The 20,269-nt window shown below is 50.6% G+C and overlaps 1 protein-coding gene across 8 annotated transcripts in view; it reads left to right on the forward strand.

Annotated features, from left to right (window-relative positions):
* Positions 1-20,269, forward strand: part of MSI2 (musashi RNA binding protein 2) — a 393,325-nt gene that overhangs the window by 322,989 nt on the left and 50,067 nt on the right. For all 8 annotated transcript variants that reach the window (XM_059908127.1, XM_059908124.1, XM_059908125.1 and 5 more), the window contains exons 9-10: positions 10,745-10,859; positions 20,092-20,166. In XM_059908127.1, the coding sequence (XP_059764110.1) occupies positions 10,745-10,859; positions 20,092-20,166 (190 nt within the window). The remainder of the gene's footprint in view (positions 1-10,744; positions 10,860-20,091; positions 20,167-20,269) is intronic.

Raw genomic sequence — 20,269 nt, forward strand, 5'->3', positions numbered from 1 at the left:
CCTACCATAGAGACTGCTGGAACTAGGACTTGTGAAGGGTTTTACCAGACCATAGCACGCTCTATCGAAGTGATAAGTCTTCTTACTATCATTATCATCATCATCACCAGCATTATTCTTAGAATCATTATATTGAACAAAGATGTAATCATAAGGTAAGGCGGTCCTAGACAGATTACAAGTCGGTAAAATGCAGGTGTGCAGACTTGGGCAGGTCTAGGACCTGAGTCTCCAGGGCAGGAGGGGGTGAGGGTGGGTACTCTTGATGCTTTGGCCCAGGGGGCCGGGGGGGCGGGGTCCCGCAGGAGAGGGGAAGGCACACAGCCTGCAGAGCAGAGCAGAAGGGGCCCCCGCAGATGGGATTTTCTAGGTCCCAGAGAAGCTGACTCGGACATTTCCGCTTAATCATCCTTTGGAGAGGTTACAAAAACCCCACTTCTAAGGTCAAACAAAGCCTGGTGGGATCTCAGGCCTGCCACCTTCAGCTGGGGCACAGTTGGGGGATTAACCCCCAGAACGGAGGCTTCTGGGTGGGAGAGGGCAGGAGGACGAGAGAGCAGGAGAGTCCTGGGTTGGCCTCTTGGACTCGGGGCTGTGGTGCTGGGTCAGGTGGTCCGCGGAGGCCCCAGGCTGGGGTGGGTGCTGACCCCGGCAGGGTGCCCCAGTGACCCAGCACACTTCCCCTCCTTCCAGCTGCCCCTCTTCAGCCTGAGGCCTGAGAGCTCAGTTGGGCACCAGCCCAAAAGTGGGGGGCATGGAGAGGGGGAGGTAATGTGGGTGGAATTAACTAGGCTTCTGTGTTCACCATCCTATTTGTAGCGTCACTCGTAAGCTAATTTTAGCCATCCATTCTGCTTCTGTTGCCATTTATAAAATGAGAATGTCAAATGTAACATTAAACAAGCAGGATGAAGGCAAAAAAAAAAAAAAAAAGGAAACGCCAGAGAGGCACTTAATAAATGAATCTCGTGTTCACGTGGGAGAGGGGGAGGGCCTTCCACCGCCCACCCCCCATCGCGCACGCGTGCGCTCCCATCCACACGTGCCGTTTGTGTATCAGCTGTTTGTACCAGCTCTGTTGTGCCGGCAGCGGGATCTCTGTGTTGAGGGAAGTGGGGGGAGGCAGCGGGGAGGGCCGCGGTGGTTGGGTGGTAAACGTCTGTTGCTCTTTAGGCAGAAGTAATTTGGCCTGCAGGGAGGTGGCCTCCCCATTGCCTGAGCTCTGGCTCGTTTGCCCTTCATCTGTCCTCTGGTGAGGTCATTGCAGGGGGCTTGGGGAGAGCGGAGCATCCTTCTCAGTATCTCAGTGCCGAAGGCCTCTGGGCTTTTCCATGTGTGCTACCCCTGCCTCCCAGGGGGTGCAGGGTCGGGAGGGGGCCTGGAGACGCCTGGAAGAGGCTGCTCTGCTCCCGTTCTCTGGGGCTTGCTCTTCCATTGACTGCGCTCACCTGCCCTGCCCGACTTCCTGGGGACGTGTGAGCCGATGCCCAAGCTGCCCTTTTATTTTATTTTCTTTTGAATTGAGAAGTGAAATTAGGCCTGGGCAGGGTCTCTGGCAAAGCCCACCACAGACTGGGATAAACACCCAGCTTGTGGCAGAATTTGGGCACCTGCTGGAGGCTGAGGTTTCTTTTCACCTTGAAATGCCCTTGCAGGTTCCCAGAAATTAAAAAAAAAAAAAACAGCTGCTGCTGCCACCATCAGCTTTTTCCCCAAATAGTGCAGCCTGGGAAGCTCCCTCAGCACACCTTGCTGATGAAAGCAGGAAGACGGGCCTATCCAGCCAGCAGGTTGGGGAGGTCAGGGAGAAATTAGTGGCGGCATACCAGATCTCTCAGCCTGCGGGGGTGGCGGCCACTTTCTCCCTTCTGCTGTGCTCCCCGGGCTTTGGAATTTACGTTTTAAGCGCAGATGCGAACTGGCTTTATCACCTTGAAAGGCTCGCACCTAGGCTCCATGTGGAGGACAGTCAGGTGTGACCCAGCTAACTTTATCCAGCGCGAGCACTTATAGGATTAGCTAGTTTAATTTCTTAGCTCACTGCAGCCCTGTGGTGTGGGCACTGCTGTTACTCCGTTATACAGATGAGAAAATTGAGGCACAGAAAAGTCAGGCAGCTGGTCCCAGCTCAGAGCTGGCAATGGAGCAGAGACGAAACCAGGGACCTTAGCCTCTAGGCTAGGCTGCAGGACAAGGGCCCCTTGGATCTGGGCACCCCTTGGAGGCTGCGGTGGACACTGGGCACGTGTCTCCGGACAGGGTTAGGGACCAGCTCCTCTCCACTCCTTGCCCAGACTCTGAGCGACATCCTGAATTCATCTGTGTCCCCACCCAGCCCTGCCTGCTGAATAGGAGGTGCTAATGGTATTGGTTTATGACCGCTTTCACTTCGCCATCGCTGATTTTAATAAAATACTGAGCAGAGGAAACAGTGGATGAAATTAGTCCCGGAAGTGGTGGGGAAATTAATTCTGGAACTAGGATGGGGGATGGCCTTGTGGGAGGAACAACTTCGGAATGGGCCTTGAGGGGTGGCTAGAGGGAGGTAGGGAAGGGCCGGCCTCGTGGGGACAGGGGTTTTGAATTGGAGGACCTAGGATTGAATCCTAGCTGTGTCATTATCTGGCTTTGTGACCTTGGACAAAACCTTCTTTGAAGCCTCAGTTTCCTTTTCTACTCTAACCATGGGGTGAGTCAGGCCAACTCACAGAGGAAATGGGGAGTCGATTAGTGAGGGTGTTGAGAACACTGGGCATTCTTGGAGGACTTCTGTGTGCCAGGCGCTGTGCTTTATGTGCATTACATGTATGTGTCATGACATATATTCTACATTATATAATACATGTATACACAGACACTTACACACACACGAGGATGTCGTGACCATGCCTTGCATATGGGGAGTGCTCAATAAACAATATGTTCCTTCTTCTCCAGAGTAATTCTGCTGACCAGAGAGGAGAGTCAAGATTCTATGTCCGGTGGGACTCTCAGTGCTTGTCACGAATGGGTCTGGGCCACTTGTAGCAAGCGTGTGTCCTTTGAAGGTAGATGTTTCTGCTGGCCTCCTTCACTTCCCAGGCTGGCATTTCCATTTCAGTTTGCACAGTAACCCCCTCTTCCTTAGACTCCATGGAGGGGTCCCCTATCTGTGAGGACCCCTTTGCATTGGAACAAGACAACTTATCCATACAAGTGGGTCCTCTGGTGCTTGGTCACACGCTGCTCCCTGTCTACAAGGACAGTGTCTGATGGAGATGTCTGGGGAAGGGAGGAAGGCAGGGAAGGGACATGGACCTCCCTTCCACTCACTTTCCGGTCTTGCCTGGCTGAGGGTCCTCTCCGCATTGGCAGAGGGCACAAGAGCTGGCACTGGTGAGGCGCAGGTATGGCCAGATGGCTGGATGCCCTTTCCCGCTGGAGTCAAGGGCTGGGTCTTCCCAGGGCGGCTGCCAGGATTTCCAGGGTGTGGTTGCTGCCCCCGGCGTGATGGTGTCTCAGGCCAGGCGCTCACCCAGCTGCCGTCCTGAAAGTCTGAGTGATGGTGGGACAAGGGCCCTCATCTTCATTTGCAGCTGCCACCGTGCTCTTGAGGCCGACTCTGGGCACCATGCACGGGGCGGGACAGTAGACTCAGTTCCTCCCCAAGGAGCTTGCCTAGGCTTTGTCTTGCTCTGCAGGATCCTTGAGGGCACAAGCCCCGTGAAGGGTCCACCCTCCTGGAGTCTCCAGAAAGGCTTGTGACTGGCAGAGAGGGCAAGAGAGAGCAGCGGGCAGGAGGAAGAAAGGCTGTGATGGGGGCACCACAGTGGGGAGCTGTGTGTGGTTTCTGGGGCGCAGCTCACCCCGCCTGCCTCACTGGAGAGGCTGGGCAGCTGCTGGCTCGGGGCAGGACCCCAGAATCTTTATACCTGAGTGTCATCGCCCTTCCGCTCAGAGCCTGGGGGCTGCAGGAGATGGTCAGCTTGGGGCTTCGGAGAGGCAGTACTGGCCTGGAGCCCACCGGGACCTGGCTGGGGAGGGGGTGCAGCTTGAGTCAGAGGAGATGCCGGTGGTCAGGTGTCTGTGTCTTTCGGGAAGCTCCCCAGAAGGATGGTGCCCACAGCAGAAGCCACAAGCCATCCACCGCCGAGCACTCGCCCGCCCCAAGAGGCCTGACCTACAGCTGTCCCCTCTCCTCCTGCCAGCCACATGGTCCAGGTTGATCTCTTTGAGATCTATTTTATCCTTTGAAATAGGCCCCTCTCTCCCTAGAGGAGTAAATGGTTCTAACATGACCTGTTTGGGGCAAGAAGTGAAGCTGCAAACACTGGCTTCTTCAGGCCATACAGACCATCCTTGTCCTGGGTGGTAAATCAAGGCCACGGCTGCGGGGCTTGGGTTTCCCCAGACTGAGTCCGGGCCAGGCTTCCCTCCTGGCCATGGGGCACGTGCTGACCAGGGCCGTTTGTGTAGAGACCAAGGAAGAACAAAAGCCTTTTCACTTCCCAGACCGTGGCATCCTTCTCAGACTGCCAGCCTCTTCCAAAAGGTGCCTGGCAAGGAGCTTGCCTGAGCAAGGGCTGCGGGCCAGCTGGGCAAGAGCGGCCACTCAGAGTAGCTCAGGGAAGCTTTCCCCACTGAAGTCCCAGCGCCTTCTGCAAAGCCAATGCCAAGCATCGCCCCCCTAGAGAGGGGGTGGCACGGGGCCCACTGCCTTGGTTGGGCCGTGACACCAGGCGGACCTGGGTTCAAACCCAGCCAGACATAGACCGGTTCTGAAGCCACAGGCACCATGTATGATGTCCGTGGGCCTCAGCTTCCTGTTCTAGAAGGTGGGCATACTGCTATGAAAGGGATCATTGGGTGAACTGGCAAAATAGGAGTACAGAAGGCAGATTAGATACAAGTATTTTATAGACGCTAAATGTCCTGAGGTTGCTAAGTGTACTGTGCTCATGTAAGAAAATGTCTTTATGTTTAGGAAACGCAAACTGTAACGTATGCAGCCTCCTCTCAGACGGTTCAGGGGAAAATACATGGTTATAGACAGAGACAAAGAGTGTGCAAATGATAAAGCAGAAGCCACGAAATGTTCACAACAGGTGACTCTGATAAGGGGTGTGCAGTGTCCTTTGTGCTGTCCTCTTGAAATTCTTTCTAAATATAAAGTTAGAAACAGACCTCCTCGCTGAGTTGCGTTGGACCCAGATGGGCGGAGGCACCCACACCAACGAGCAGCCTGCACAGGGGGTTAGAGACCACGCGTCACCCTCACAGTAGCCTCCGTTCACCCTCTGGAGGGACAGCCACCAGCCTAGAAGTCCTGTCGTTGAAGAGAGTTCAGCCAGGTCATCCTTCTGAGCCCGTCACTGCGTGGGCTACAGGAAAGCCACACCCTCTCCTCCAAGGCCAGTTTGCCAAGCAAAGCAGCATATTTGGAGATTGGAATTTTAAAGCAAATCCATCTAGCTTTGGGGGGGTTGGCATGTCTTGGCAGTTGGACCCCGGTGTGGGGTTCCTTTGTGGCTTTGCCAGCCGTGAAGCTTGAAAATGGAGACCTCATCTTCCTGGTGTGAGCAGTTGGTCACAGGTGGCCTCTGAGGCTTCTTACGAGCACAGATCCAAATGGAACTCCCACTCCATCTTCTGCCCCCCTCCACCCAGATGACTTTCTCCAGCTGCCATTTGAAACAGTACTGATGGCAGCCGTGGGGAGAAGCTGCAGAGGTGGGGTCTGAGCTGTTGATTGAGGAGACCTGAGACCCAAGCCTCGGAGATGTTTCTTCCTCAGACTCTGCCCCCACCAGGGCTGCCTGAGAGTGAGCACTTCGGGTGTGGGTGGTGGGGAGCTTTTACCAGAAATGAGGGGGTCTAACCGTAAAAGGGACGGTGCTGAAAGAGCTGAAGCAGCAGATCTGGTCACCAGGAGAACCACTCCTCTTTTTTTTTTTTTTTTTTTTTTTTTTTTTTAAATTTATTTATTTATTTATTTATGGCTGTGTTGGGTCTTCGTTTCTGTGCGAGAGCTTTCTCTAGTTGTGGCAAGCGGGGGCCACTCTTCATCGCGGTGCGCGCGCCACACCTCTCACTATCGCGGCCTCTCTTGTTGCGGAGCACAGGCCCAGACACGCAGGCTCAGTAATTGTGGCTCACGGGCCCAGTTGCTCCAAGGCACGTGGGATCTTCCCAGACCAGGGCTCGAACCCGTGTCCCCTGCATTGGCAGGCAGATTCTCAACCACTGCGCCACCAGGGAAGCCCAAGAACCACTCCTCTTTTGCTTCTATTTACCTGGGGAGCCAGATGAGTGTCTCTGGGGCTGCCCTGGGAAGGGAGCCTCAGTGCCCTGCCTTGTGCCCCATGGTGAAGGCAGCCCTCAGCACCCACCGCCCCCAGCAAGCCCGTCACCAAGGGTCCAGCTGTCCTGTCTGCTCACTGCTCTCCATTGATCTCATGAGATAGTCTCCAAAGATGGCCCCTATGACCTAGGCCTCCCATCATTCATGTCCTTGAGAGTGTCCCCCTCCTACACCAAATCCAGGCTGGCCCAGTGTAACCAGTAGAAGGTGATGGAAGAAACAGTGTGACTCCCAAGGCTGAGTTAAGAAGCTGGGTGGCTTCAGCCTCGGTCCCTTGGGACGCTCATGCTTGGGACACTCCCTCTTGGGACTCAGCCACCATGCTGGGAGAAGACCGAGTGCCACGGAGAAGCCACGGTGAACAGTCTTAGCCAGAGCAGCGTCCGCTGCCCGCCGTGGGAGGGAAGAAGGCATCTTGGCTGTCCTCCGAGGCAGGCTTCCTCTGGCTCCAGCCCCAGCCATCATCTGACCGCAGCTACATGAGCGACCACAAGCAAGAGCCCCGCTGGGCCCACTCCGCACTCAGAGCCACCAGGAAGCATGATAAATTATTGCTCAGAGCCACCAAGTTTCGGGGAGTTTGTTGCACAACAATAGAAAACTGGGACAGCGTGTGGCCAGATGACCGAGTGCGTGGAGCTGCGGAGATGGACAGGTTCCCCGAGTTCCGGCTCTGACTGTAACTCTGGTGCTCCTGCCAAGTTCTCTGGTTTGCCCAGGGCCCAGTGGGAGGAGAGCGGGGATGGGGGTGACTCAAATGTAGGCTCACTCAAGAGGTGCCAGAGGCTGACGGGCCCAGAGGTGACAAAGGACAGGTTGACAGATGCATATTTGCCTTAATGTTAGGAGAACAAGGCAGTCAGGACCTGTTCTTTTCATAGACTGACGGCCCTTGGATGGGGCCCTGCCTCGTGTGTCTCTGCACCCCCGCTGCCTAGCGCTCGCTGGGCACGTCGCATTCCCTGTTCTTTTCATAGACTGACGGCCCTTGGATGGGGCCCTGCCTCGTGTGTCTCTGCACCCCCGCTGCCTAGCGCTCGCTGGGCACGTCACGTTCCTCAGCACCATGGCATCAAGTAGACCGGGTCTCCCTGAAGGAGCATGTAGGTCAATCCGTGCTCTGTATGGAACCTCACTGAGGGACCAGGAAGTAGAGACAGACCCTGATCCCTGCCCTGAGAACTCACAGTCTGATGGGCGAAGGACAGAGTTTCATCCTCAGCAAGCCCCAGGCCCCCTGCAAGGACTCAGGATCCAGGGGGAGAAAAGCTATGTCTCTTTTCCCTTTTGTGTGCTTTCTTCATATGAGATCATCAAAGGTAGTGAGGGCTGGGGGCAGGCCTCCTGGTCCTGAGAAATCTTTCGAGAAGCCTTTCGTGCCAGCCAGGCCAGGCCAGGCACCCTAGTGCGACTGCTGCCTTTGCCTGTCACTCAAGTGCCCGGGACGTGCGGGGGTCCCCCAGAGAGAGCGTGTGCCACGGCCCCTGGCCTCCGGGAGCACTCACTGTTGACACGGCGAGGGGTTGACAGAACCCACGCAGCCGGTGCTGCCCGAAACATCTCCAGCCCAGACAGAGCAGAATTCAACAGAGCTGCCAGCCCTGTTCTGTGAGAGGGAGAGGAGGTGGGTTTGTTTAAAATACTCGCATTACAGTCAGTTAACCTTTATGTTTCCTAAATGAAAATTGTATAAACCTGAAATTTTCGTTGATCACGTTGCCTAGAAACAGGCAGCAGGTTTTCATAAGACAATGCAGTAGATTGTCACCGATAGGGCTATTAGGAAGTGAGCTGGTTAGCGTATTATTCCAGATCCCGGTGTTGGCGTTAGGTAATTATCTGTCTGCCTCTGTCTGCCTCTGCAGAGCACACCCGTCTCCCCAGGCTCGGGCAGCCTCTTGCAAATGAGGCTTCTCAGCCTGCTTCTGAGTCCCAGGGATGGGATCTGGAGTCCAGGAGCACAGTGTCAGCTCTGGGCTTATGAGAGGAATTGAAAAGACCCAATTCTGATGAATTTATTTCTTGTGAATCACCCCACCTCGCTTGCAACAGTAATGCTCGAAGCAAAAAAATTGGAGGAATAAACAACAACAATAGAATGCATAATGGAAGTAAAGAACAAAGTCACTCTAAGACAACTTTGGCGTAATTTTTTAGTACTTTTCCCCTATATGATATATACACTTGTTTATTTTCCAAAGGCACTGTAATTTGCTTTTTTCCCCACCTCTTGCAGTTAGGGTGACCAGCTGTCCTGGTTTGCCCAGGACTGAGGGTTTCCCATTACCCGCGTATGTTATTATCAGCCTTCTCTGTAGCTGCGTAGCTTTCAGTCAGCTTGGATGAACCAAACTCGGCCTAACTCCCTGTTCTTGGACATTTAGGATATTTCCTTTTTTAAAAAAAAATTATAATTAATGCTTGTGGTGAATTGCCTCATCCCTGCAGGGTAAATCCCTGTAAGTAGGATTTCTCGGTTGCAGGAAGTATATACATTTATGGCTTTTGCTGTTTCAGAAAGCACACATTTGGGAATGTATGCTTCTTTATTAGCCATTTTTGAATTGCCTGTTCGAGTCGTTTACCCATTTCTCTGTGGAGATGCTCATCTCTTTCCTTTGACTCTATAAAAACTGTTTGTATTAAACATAATCAGTCATGAATGTTGAACCATTTTGTCCGTTTTTTTAAAGAATGCGTGGTTATCATTCTTTAAAGAGCAACAGTAAATACTTATTATCCGGCGTCTTTGAAGAAAGAGGAGTTAATATTTTAGGTAATTAAAGCTTCCCCCTAGCCTTAAGCACTAAAATATTTTTTTTTAAATAAATTTATTTATTTTTTAATTTTTTTTTTGGCTGTGTTGGGTCTTCGTTTCTGTGAGAGGGCTTTCTCTAGTTGCGCGAGCGGGGCCCACTCTTCATCGCCGTGCACGGGCTTCGCATTGTCGTGGCCTCTCTCGTTGTGGAGCACAGGCTCCAGACGCGCAGGCTCAGTAGTTGTGGCGCACGGGCCTAGTTGCTCCGTGGCATGTGGGATCCTCCCAGACCAGGGCTCGAACCCATGTCCCCTGCATTGGCAGGCAGATTCTCAACCACTGCACCACCAGGGAAGCCCTAAAATATTTTTTAATTGAAGTATTTGGAATGAGAATATCTCCATAACGGATAACCCGTGTAGGTCCTTTTTAAAACAAAGTACATTGCACACAATTTAACTTTTTCTTCATCTCTCAGACATGCCGTGAGCAATAGTAATTTTCTGTGTGATAGTGACCCTCAGCAGCTGTTGAGCTTTGTGAAGTTTTGGCTCCTATACTGTATGGCCCCAGACTGCTTTTTAAAATAAGGTACCTGATTCTTGTCTTTTCCCCATCACTATCAGGCTGTCATGCTGTTAGTCCCGGCAGCTTTAAGCACTCCTGCCTTGCTCTACAACATCCCATCTTCATCAGCAATGGGATTGATTACTGGCTAACAAGGCTTGTTAAGTCTATCTGTAAACTAAAAGCAAGTAAGCGCTGATCAAGGGCCTAAGGAACACTACTAATAACAGTGTAGGAACTTCAGCAGGCAGCAGTTTTACTTACTTCTTAGGGTTTGTATTACCTATCATTAAGATTGTTAAGTAAATGACTTCTGGATGTGAGCAGAATAGGATTAAGAAATTTTGGAGGCAGAGGGGGAAACGTAAAGGAAAGATTAGCAACCACTTGAAGACCTAGCTGCAAAGTGAGAAACTGGTAATCCGTGTTTAATCTTATTACTTCCCTCGGGAATGTGCTGGGGCAGGTTTTATGGAGATGGTGGCATCGCTGACCTAGAAATTTTAAAAATCCACCTTCCGGGGCTGCACCTGCTGGGATATGGCTTAGAGCTTGTTACACAAGCCTTCTGATGCTCAGTTTTCTCATCTGTGAAATGGAGCTAAGACTAACTGGCCTGTCTATTTAATGAGACAGGATCAAGTGGCCTGCTATGAAGAGTCACTGACCTGATGGAGCCCGAGAGGAATGTGTAAACATGTAAAGGGCTGAACAATAATGACGGATTATTACTATTGCTGTTGTTATTATTCACAGACACATCCAACAGCCATCGCCCGCCTTCTCACGCCTTCTGCGCAGGTTTCAATTTGAGCTCCAGCCCACGCCTGTGCATCTTCAGCTGATGTCCTTGCCGCCCCTCCAAACCCAATCTCATCCTTGTAGGTTTTTGCAGTATTTGCACAAGTGGTGTGTTTTCTTCAATATTTATTTTGCAGGCCATTTACTCTGCATGACTGTTTTTACAGTGAGTAAGGAGCAAGGCTAAAAATAACTTAGCTGGTAACCAGATCAGTTCTGCATTTGACATTTACATGGAATTCATTTGCATCTCATTTGTTCGCCTTTCTGTTTAACAGGTAGAATGTAAGAAGGCTCAGCCGAAGGAAGTCATGTTCCCACCTGGGACAAGAGGCCGGGCCCGGGGACTGCCTTATACCATGGATGCTTTCATGCTTGGCATGGGGATGCTGGGTGAGTCTGAGCCGGACCCTGGGGACTGGGTCACCTTCCAGTTGGTCAAACTGCTTTACCTGTCTGAGACTCAGCTTCCCCATCTGTATATGAGGGTGATAATCCCTCTTACCGGACAGTTGTGACCATTAAATTAGCAGAGATAGATAGATAGATAGATAGGCCGATAACTAGATAGATAGGCATCTTGTCCCATGCCTGGCTCATAGAAGGTATTTGATATTATTTTTTCCCATTTCCACCCCCTTTTTCAAAATGAGGAAAGGTTACTCTGCCTCAGCCCTCTCTGCTGACTGGGAGTTCTTAAAGACCTATGGACTCCTGGCTGGCTTAACTTATGTGAGCCGAGGCTACATTTTCTAAAACTTGGGAGAGGAGGGGATGTGGTAATGGTGGGCGATAATCCTGTCTATTTAAGTGATTAACATTTTTCTCTTGGGGTATCGAAATTTGTGTTTAAATGGATGTCTTAAATAACCTGTTTTATTCTTTATTTGCAAAAAAAAAAAAAAATGATGAAAGACAAAGTATGTTTGTTCTGATGAAAAATGATCTCTCCTGGCTTTTAGAGAAATTGAGTTGCCTATTATGCCCCGTCCTTAAAGGTATCTCTGTCCGTCCTGCATAGATAATTGAAAATCTTGCTGCTTAAATGGCATGAAAGATGGAGAAAGCAGTGGAGAAGCATAATGGTGTGGGTCGCAACAATAATTAGAAATTTCAAGGCGAGAGAACGGTATTTTAGTGCAAGTTATTGTGTGTCGGGAAAATACTAATTAAATGGGATAAATGGTAGTTAATGGTAAAATTCCATTCAGGCACACGGTCTGTCTAGTTTTAATGGGTTTCGTTTGGTTTGGCTAAGAGTCCCTCTTCTACATTGTTTGATAAGCTCTTTATGTATTTTCAGATTTGCTGCTGTTTAAATCATTCTTGGCTCAGTTTTAAATTTATAAAACTTTTCTTGGCTTTAGAATTTAGATCTTTAAAAGAATTGTATCTATTTGTCTGAGGAAGTAACAAGGCAGGTAAAGTTATTTTGAGGAGCTTTAAAAAATGGAAAAGGATGCCATGAGAATTCTCAAAATGGCTAAGATGTTAAAGCTAATTTTTTAGCTTTAACAGAGTTTCAAGGAAAATTCCTATTTTAATTCTTTAAAAATTGGCCAAATGATTCTAACACTTATCTGGAAGAAGAAACACATGAGAATAAATAAGAAAAATTTTTTAAAAGAGAAATGAGAAAAAAGAGAGTTTGACCAAATATCAGAACATAGTCCAAAACTACAGTAATTAAATAGTGTGGCATATAGTAAGGCACCTGTTGATAGAAAAAGTTAAGGAGCCTAAACTAAATGTGTTTCTATGTATGAGTTTAATTATTATAAAGAAATTAATTTTTAAAAATCAATGAGAATTATTTCCTGGTTGACTGTAAGACACTTGTGTAGCTCTTGCTCCAAAAATAATTTGTATGTGGCCTTTACCTTATGTTATATACCAAAAGAAACCACAAATGGATTAATAGTTCCAAATTTTAAAATAAAATCTTAAAAGAGTTGAGCCCATTACTGCCTGCTGGCTTTCAGAGTCTTGAATTTTAAATGATGAGTATAAAGTCCCTAGGGCATCAAATGGGGGGCTTTTTAGGATCCAGATCTTCAGGAAGTGCCCCCACCCTTCTGCCTCTCACTTGATACCCTTTATGTGAGGTATCATGTACCCCATGGTTTTCTCTGCTTGCCTGGGGGAGGTTTTCTTCCTGGGGAAGCAGAGGTGTGGAGCAAAGCCAGCTCACTCGTGTCAGTTGCCAAAGAGCAAAGGTGCGGCAGCTGTATTCTCCCCAGATGCCAAGCAAGGGCTCAGGGCTCCACAGACCAATGGTTTCATAATGGGAGCCCAGGCAGGTGCCTTGTTGACCACAGGAGGCATTCAACAGCAAATAGTCCTTGAGCACCTACTGCGTTCCTGGCCCAGGGCCAGCACTGGGAGACAGTGCCTAACAAGGCAGATGTGGTCCCTGCCCTCATGAAGCTTGTGGTCTAGTGAGAGAGGTGACATTTAACAGGTCATCACACGGATACGTTATTACTCATAATAGAGTTGTGAGGCGCTTTACGGGCACATAATGAGGAATGGAAACTAGTTGGAGGAATCAGGGAACACCTCCCTGTGGACGTGACATCTCAGCTAGGATGAGAAGGATGAGCAAGCCAAGGGCAATGCAGGCAGAAGAAATAGCTTGGAATGCAAGGGTCCTAGTGTGGAGCCCCGACGGCCATCAAGGCTGCTGCTGGGCAGGTCCAGGCAGCGCGTGTGTGAGGAGAGGTGGTGGGCCGAGTGGCTTGGACCACGGTTGGTGGTGGGCAGACCCACATGGTCCCTGTGCTTCTCCAGACGCCATCTGATTAGTTCCTGCTCTCTGAGGGATGGAAATGTGATGGATGCCAGGTACTCACTCATCTTCCCCGACTTTGTTCTCTCATGTTGCAGGTTATGACTTCCCTGAGCTGCAGTAAAGAGGTAGTAATAGCTGGTTTAAAATGCCATTGTGGTTGAGTCTATTAGTTCTTGAGTCATAGCCTCCCCCAGTTCATCCCCATCCCCCAGTTCATCCCCATCCCCCAGTTCATCCCCATCCCCCAAACCCTTGCTACTTAAGGGTTTGGCCTTTTGCCCACATAGCTCTGGTTGAGGCTGCCACCAGGCGAAACCCTCATGCCCCAGCCAGGCCCCCTCAGGTCACCGAGGCGCTCCTCCACCCCCAAGCAAGCAGAGAGCTCTTTGGGTGGAATTGATGGTGTGGGTCCGGCTTCCACCCAGGCGGGCTGTGTGGACCACAGGAAAGGGCTCAGGACTTCAGAATCAGGAGATCTGGACTTCTTGTCTTGTCAGCTGTGTAACTTCGGAGGGACAGTCTTCTCTGTCCTTCAGTTACCCCATCCCTAGGGATATGGGAACCCTCACTTCATGGGGTTGTTGAGGATAAATGAAGCCGTATCTTGCCCAACCAGTGCTGTATTTTGTCAAGTTCAAGCTGCCACGGGTGGTGGAATGCACCTTGTGTACCATCCGGAAAGAAAAAATATATACTGTTAACTAAACCACATTGTGAGATGGATCCCACTTTCAGGATGTTAAGATGTGGGGGGAAAAAAAAAAAAAAAAAGTGTGTCTTCTAATCAACAAAATACCGTAATATATGCTCAAACTGGGAGCTGTTATTAGTAAGGTACTGGGGAGCCCCAGGCAAATTACCACCCAAGTAGGTATCCAACAGCCTGCCACTTGGGATCCCTTCCTGCTGGTGACCGAGAACATAGCTAGACCTGCATCTGTGTGTGACTTGTGCCATGGCACCTGCAGCCTCCTCCTCGGACCCCCAGCCAAGGGAGCTGGATTATCTTTGAATTTCTACCTCCCAACAAGATCCGTGCACTGGACTCCAGCCCTCATCAGCTCCCAGCCCTCCTGAATTCCCCAGCTACTATGTTGAGGCCACCTAGATGCCTGCTGAGACGGGGCCTCCTGAGAGGTCCCCAAATGTGTCCCCAGTTGGGAACCAGCTCAGCCTGAGGTCCAGGCAGAAGGGGGAATCAGACCACCACCCAGGAAACAAACTCACAGTCTCATGATCTGATTGGCCTGTTGCCTCCCCAGCCAGGCTGGGGTCTTCACTGAGCTTTCTCTGATGCGCTCGCCAGAAACTCCCAGGGCTGCCCTCTCTTTCACCCACTGGCACAGTTTGGCACCCTGGGCCTCTGGACTCTTGGTCGAGGAGAGTGCCATCTGCTGTACTATAACTGAAGCCCTTGCTTCTTGCTTCTTTCCTTAAAGTGATGTCACCAATGAAGTCTAATCCTTTGGCAAGACGGCCTGACCTGACCTCATCAGTCACCTGGGTCACCATCTCTGTGGTGCACTAGGCCTGCATATCAGTCCTAGAATCACCACCATTGCCACCACCAACAATTTGGCTGATGGACTTGGCTCACGCAGAAACACTTTTTTTTAAGTTTGTTAATGAGATGAGGTTTCAGTGATTTAAACTTTTATTGTCGAAAGAGCAGAAAAATACATAACACTGTTAGGGATTTTTAGAAGTGAGACTGTAAACCATTAAAGCTTTTAATTCCATTCATTCAACAAATATTTATTGAGTACCTCCTAAGTGCCAGGCATTGTTCTAGATGCTGAGGAGGCACCAGAGAAAGAAGTCTGATATCAGGGAGTAGACATCCTAGTGAGACAGCAGACACACTGGTCTATAAATGACTTGGAAACTGTGGAACTAATTTTTAAATACCCTTTAAGATTTTCTCCATACTTCGGGAGGTCTCATCAAAGGGAGGCTGATGAGCGTATAGCTGCAGTTATTCTTTCTTGATCTCTCTTGCTGTGGCAGCAAACGTTCTTGGGAGGAAACCTACAGCTGTTTTGGTTTTAGCTTTCATAGCCTTTGACAGAATCGTGGAATAATCAGCCCAATGGGAATTCCTTTAAGAAAGTGTACGAGAGAAGAGGAGGAGTCATCGTTAGGTCAGTCTCCCTGCCTTTGAGCTAGACAAAACCAAAATCAACTAAGACCCTTAGGAAAGGTATTTTTGCAGCTCTCAGACTTTGTTCACTGCCTCACCCACCCAGGGCACTAGAATCTGTTTGGTTTTTCTTAATGAAAGTGGACTTCTTAATAAAAGCAAACATGATTATTGTTGATATATCTGATTCCTCTTGGCCTTCTCAGCTGTATAATCCTACTGCCTCTAACTATCTTGACCTTGCTGGGCACACACTGTTTAACATGTTTGGTAGCAGTGACAGAGAAATACCTCATTGCTGAGGCTTTGAAGAAAAGCTTCACCCTGCGGGACGAGAAGTGGAGAGACATTGCTGACCAGCTGAAGAAAGCCAGAGGCATTCTTAGCAGCGCTGTGAAATCCTGACCCAGTGTTCCCCAACATTAAGCCCCTCGGAAATGAAAGCAAAAAAAAAAATTTTTTTTTTGTCTGGAAGGGATGAGGAGCTCTAATCTGCTGGCATTCACTGATCAGAAGGAGATTGGCTGGAACATATAGCCGCATGCCTAGACTCATCTGTAATTTCAACTGGGATTTGTCTTTCCCCAAAATATCTGTTGAGGTCATCCCCAAGGAGGTCTCCATTTGTTCAGCTGTTTTCTAGTAAACAGAGGAAACTCAAACTTCAGCTCTTCACTTTCCATCTAGAGCAGCACAATGCACTAGAACTTTCTGCGATGGTAGAAAGGTCCTATATCTGCACCGCCCAAGATGGTGGCCGCCAGCTACATGTGGCTATTGAGCATTTAAGATGCGGCTGAAGAACTGAAGTTTTCTTTTTATATCATTTAAATTAAATTAAACTTTAACGGGACAGCACAGGTCTGGAGGAACCCCTGCAACTCCAGATGATTCTGGGGGCCCAGCATCCCTGTAGACTATGGGCTGGAAAGGGCCCTTGGCACTTGGTGTCGCATCTGTGTGCAGACCTCACGGAGCCACCGTGGTGCCCCAGGCAATGCTCTGCATGCCACACAGCAGATGTGTCACACGCTGGCAGCTCCCAGGATAAACAGCCCTGTCTCTCGTCTCTTTCAAGGTGGGGGCCTGGTGGGAGCAGTCTTCTGTGACTCTGAGTAGCTGAGTAACAGAGCCTGGAAAAGGATGAGTCATGTGCAAACATCTTCTAGGGTTGGAACAAAGATCTAGAACCACAATTCTGAGAATTCTGCCAGCATCCCCAAAGGGGGGGGGGGTGCCCCAAATGAGCCAACTGGCAAATTCAAATTCTCTTGTTGATTTCTGATTTTTTTTTTTTTTTTTCCCCACCATGGAAAGCCTGTCTGCAAGAAAGGTGGTCATCCAGGCAGAAGGCTTGGTTTTTTTTCTTTTTGACAAGAGATAATTACTGTGGGCTTGATCAGGCATCCAGAGTACTGGAGCAAATAAATTGTGCAGTGGCCAGTGAGGGAGGGGCCCGGCTGCTAATGGAAGTGGTGGCTGGGTCATCTCACCCTAATGTGGCTTGATGGAGCGTCCGAGTGGGTCTGCTGTAATGTGCTATTGATAAGCAGCCAGCCAATTTCCCCCACGTGGCTGGAACTGTGAGCCGCTGGAGCGGAGCTGGGCTGTACAGCAGTAAATGAGGAGGAAAATTGAAGTAATGTTGTATTATAAATGTATGATTTCATCTGCCCGACCCAGAGGATGTTCGGCGACGGGGGGTGGAGATAAGATCCCCCACTCGGGCAGATGCCAAATTCTCATCTTTGTTGTACAGGAGACAATTTTGACGTGCCCGGGAAGATTGGGGTGAGGCCCCAAACTGGGGTGAACTTGACCATGCTTTTCCTCATTCCTGTTGAAGACTTGCGAGTGTGCCAGGAAGTAGGCAGATACAATGGAATCCTACTGGTGACTCGAATCAGGGAGGGACTGGGCATTCCACCACCCTCCACCCCACCCACCCTGAGGGAGTCTCGAAGGTGACACATGGGCTTAGGTTTTTGTTGCCACGTTAACACTAAAATATTTAAGACCCCCAGCACTGAAGTTAGAGGCAAAGGAGTCATTTTTCACTAGGAAAGCCCTTGGGCAGCAGTGATTTGGCTGTTTGCATATAATACGTTAATCAATATTGTTGAAATAATGGTGAGAAGTCTATTGCTGAAAGATCTGATTTGATAGCAGGTGATTAATTTGGAGGAGAATTGGGCTGGCCAGCCATGAAATAAATACCAAGGAAGGAGCCAGTATGTGTGTGTCCACTTAAGGCACCCGAGTCCCCGTCTCTGTCCCTATTCTTTGTCCCTCTGTCTCTCTTTCCCCGTTGGGTGCCAGAGCTCAGCAACTCACTGGGGTCTGTTCCTCTGCAGTCAGGACAAAGCTGCCAGGTCATCCTGGTTGGTCTGGGCGTCCCTCTGTCAGCAAGGCACCAAGTGCTGGGAAATAAACTCATGCGGAAAGAGCAAGCGGCAAGACCCTTGTGGGGTGTAAACAGATCAATTGGCCAGTGAGCTGTGACTGCAAATTTGGAAAGGCTCTGGCCGAAGCGAGGGAAAGGAGCCACAGCTGGTCTCTGTTGAGAATTGGGGCCCATCAGCACTTCAGGGGACCTGCAAAGCTTTCTGCAGGTGGCAAGACTCAAGCTCCCAGAAGGAAGGGAAGAACCCCAGTGGCATGGCCGTGGGCCAGAGGCAGGGCTGGAACCCATCTCCTGATGTCTAGTCCAGCAAATTTCTGTCTTAGGTCTGATGACAGATCTTCCGGTCAAGGTGAAAGCTGTGGCACCAACAAGCAGAGGAAACTGGAGGAGGGTGGGTCCCATTTCTGGACCCCCTTCAACATAAAAATGCTATGAACAGGCAGCAGGAAGACCCGCAAACTCTAACTCGTGATGCTGCACCCAAGCTGGAATCTAGTGAATGATCCTGGTCTTCAGCCGTCACCTGCAGGGTCAGAAAATGCTCGTGACATGTGAGAACCCACCTTGGAAGTGGATGATGAGACCCCAGAGCCTGGGTTTAGGGTGTTCAAGTTGCTGTATGAAGCCACAAGGATACATGTGGAAAGCCGCCACTTATCGGCCTTATGGTTGGAGGGCGTGAAGACAGTCCTAAACCCGCCCATCAGAGCAGCTTTCTACTAGCGTTTTGGTGACAAAGCAACAGAAATAACTCTGGCTGCTATAAACAGTAAAAGAGATTATTGGAAGGGGCGTGGGCAACGGACAGAAGTGCCAGGAAGGCTGGGGAACAGGCAGGAACTGGGGAGCTGGGCGGTCAGCCACAGCCCCACCAAGGGACAACCCAGGAATGACCTGGTTAGGGGGCCACTGTTTCCACCAATGGACCCTGGGCTCTGCTGCTGACGCCAGAATAGATTCTGAACCCAGAATAGATTCTGAATCGTCCGCCCTCCTCTGCCCCACTGGCACCTGGAGAAGACTTGCACTGGCCCAGCCCAGGTTCACAGTCTGCTTCCCAGCTGCCAGGCTCAGCAAGAGCAGGAGGGAGGCTCTTCTGCTTCCATGATGGGAGGCAGGCCTGTCTCCAAGACGCAAACACAGAGAAGGGGGTTCAGGTGCTGGGCAGCCGAAAACAGCCACAGGCGTCCCGCTCAGAGGTCAAAGCAGAAGTCAGGCTGGCAATGGTGGTGGTGGTAAAGTAAGTGGCAGGCTGGCCAGGGTGGTATTTTAAGAGCGTGAATGGACTGAGTTTCTTCTATATTGAGCGGAGGGAAGCAAAGGGAGCCTGGCAGGCTGGGAACGGGGCAGCCATGGGTCTCCTATGGCCAGTGGAATTTCCGTCCAAGAAGGCTACCCCAGCCTTCTTTGTAGCCGAACTCAAGAAGTCGGGACGTGAGGAGTGAGGGTCTGAGTGGGCACCACGAAGGGTAGCGAGCTGCAGTGGCATCTCATGGGGGGTTGGTAACTGGTAACTGATCAGAGACAACCACAGGGACGCCAGAACTTGCCAGTACTTTCCTCTGCACCCCATGCCCAGTCCAGCAGCGGTTTCCACAGACACCCTTCGGTTAGCCAGCACCCCCAGGTAATCCGCTGGGACGGGTTCCTGGAAGGAGCATGCTTGCTGGGAAATGCCTGTCGAGGCTTTGGGTTCATGCTTGTGGTGCACATTTAGTACAGCCCGGCCCTCCCTGTTCTCCCAGGGCCCTGGGAAGATACGGTGGAGTGTCCCTGCTTGGACGTGGCTTGGTCCCTGTGTCCCCCGGGCCATGGCTCATTGGGCCCAGTGTTTTTCCAGAGGCACAGAGTCAGCCCCGAGTTTTGCCCCTAGACTGTGACCCCACCCCGCGTTCCTTATGCTCTGTCCATGGTGCTGGCGAAGGACTTTAATCTCCTACTGTCAATAGCCTTAAGGTAAAGTACATAGAGGGTAAGCTCTGCAAATGTCAGCACCCGGCGCGGGCCGAGGGTCTGGGGCTAACCTGTGGCATTTACTCTGCAGGTTCAAGAAAGTGCGTGGGCTTTGGGGGTCTCTCGGCCCAAATACAGGCTAATCACCAGCAGGCTGACAGCAGTGCCCCAGCCACGGGCGAGGGGTGGCCCAGGCCCTGGGTAAAGACCCCCACGGGAGACAAGTAATTTTGTGGAGGAAAATATCTCAGACTGTGTCTCACTCCCGCCCTCCCTCGGACTCTCCCAGCCTGAAGCAGCTGCACTAACCGACGTGGTCTTTCTCTCTGTGTTCAAGGCTACCCCAACTTTGTGGCAACCTATGGCCGCGGCTACCCTGGATTTGCTCCTAGCTATGGCTATCAGTTCCCAGGTGAGTGGCTTTGTCTCCCAGGGCTTTGGGGACATGGGAGGTGGGCTGCACTGGGGGGAGGGGGACCCCTAAGGAGAACCAATTCACACATGCATCCATTCAC

Source organism: Balaenoptera ricei, chromosome 20 (genome assembly GCF_028023285.1).
Source record: "Balaenoptera ricei isolate mBalRic1 chromosome 20, mBalRic1.hap2, whole genome shotgun sequence".
Lineage (NCBI taxonomy): Eukaryota > Metazoa > Chordata > Mammalia > Artiodactyla > Balaenopteridae > Balaenoptera > Balaenoptera ricei.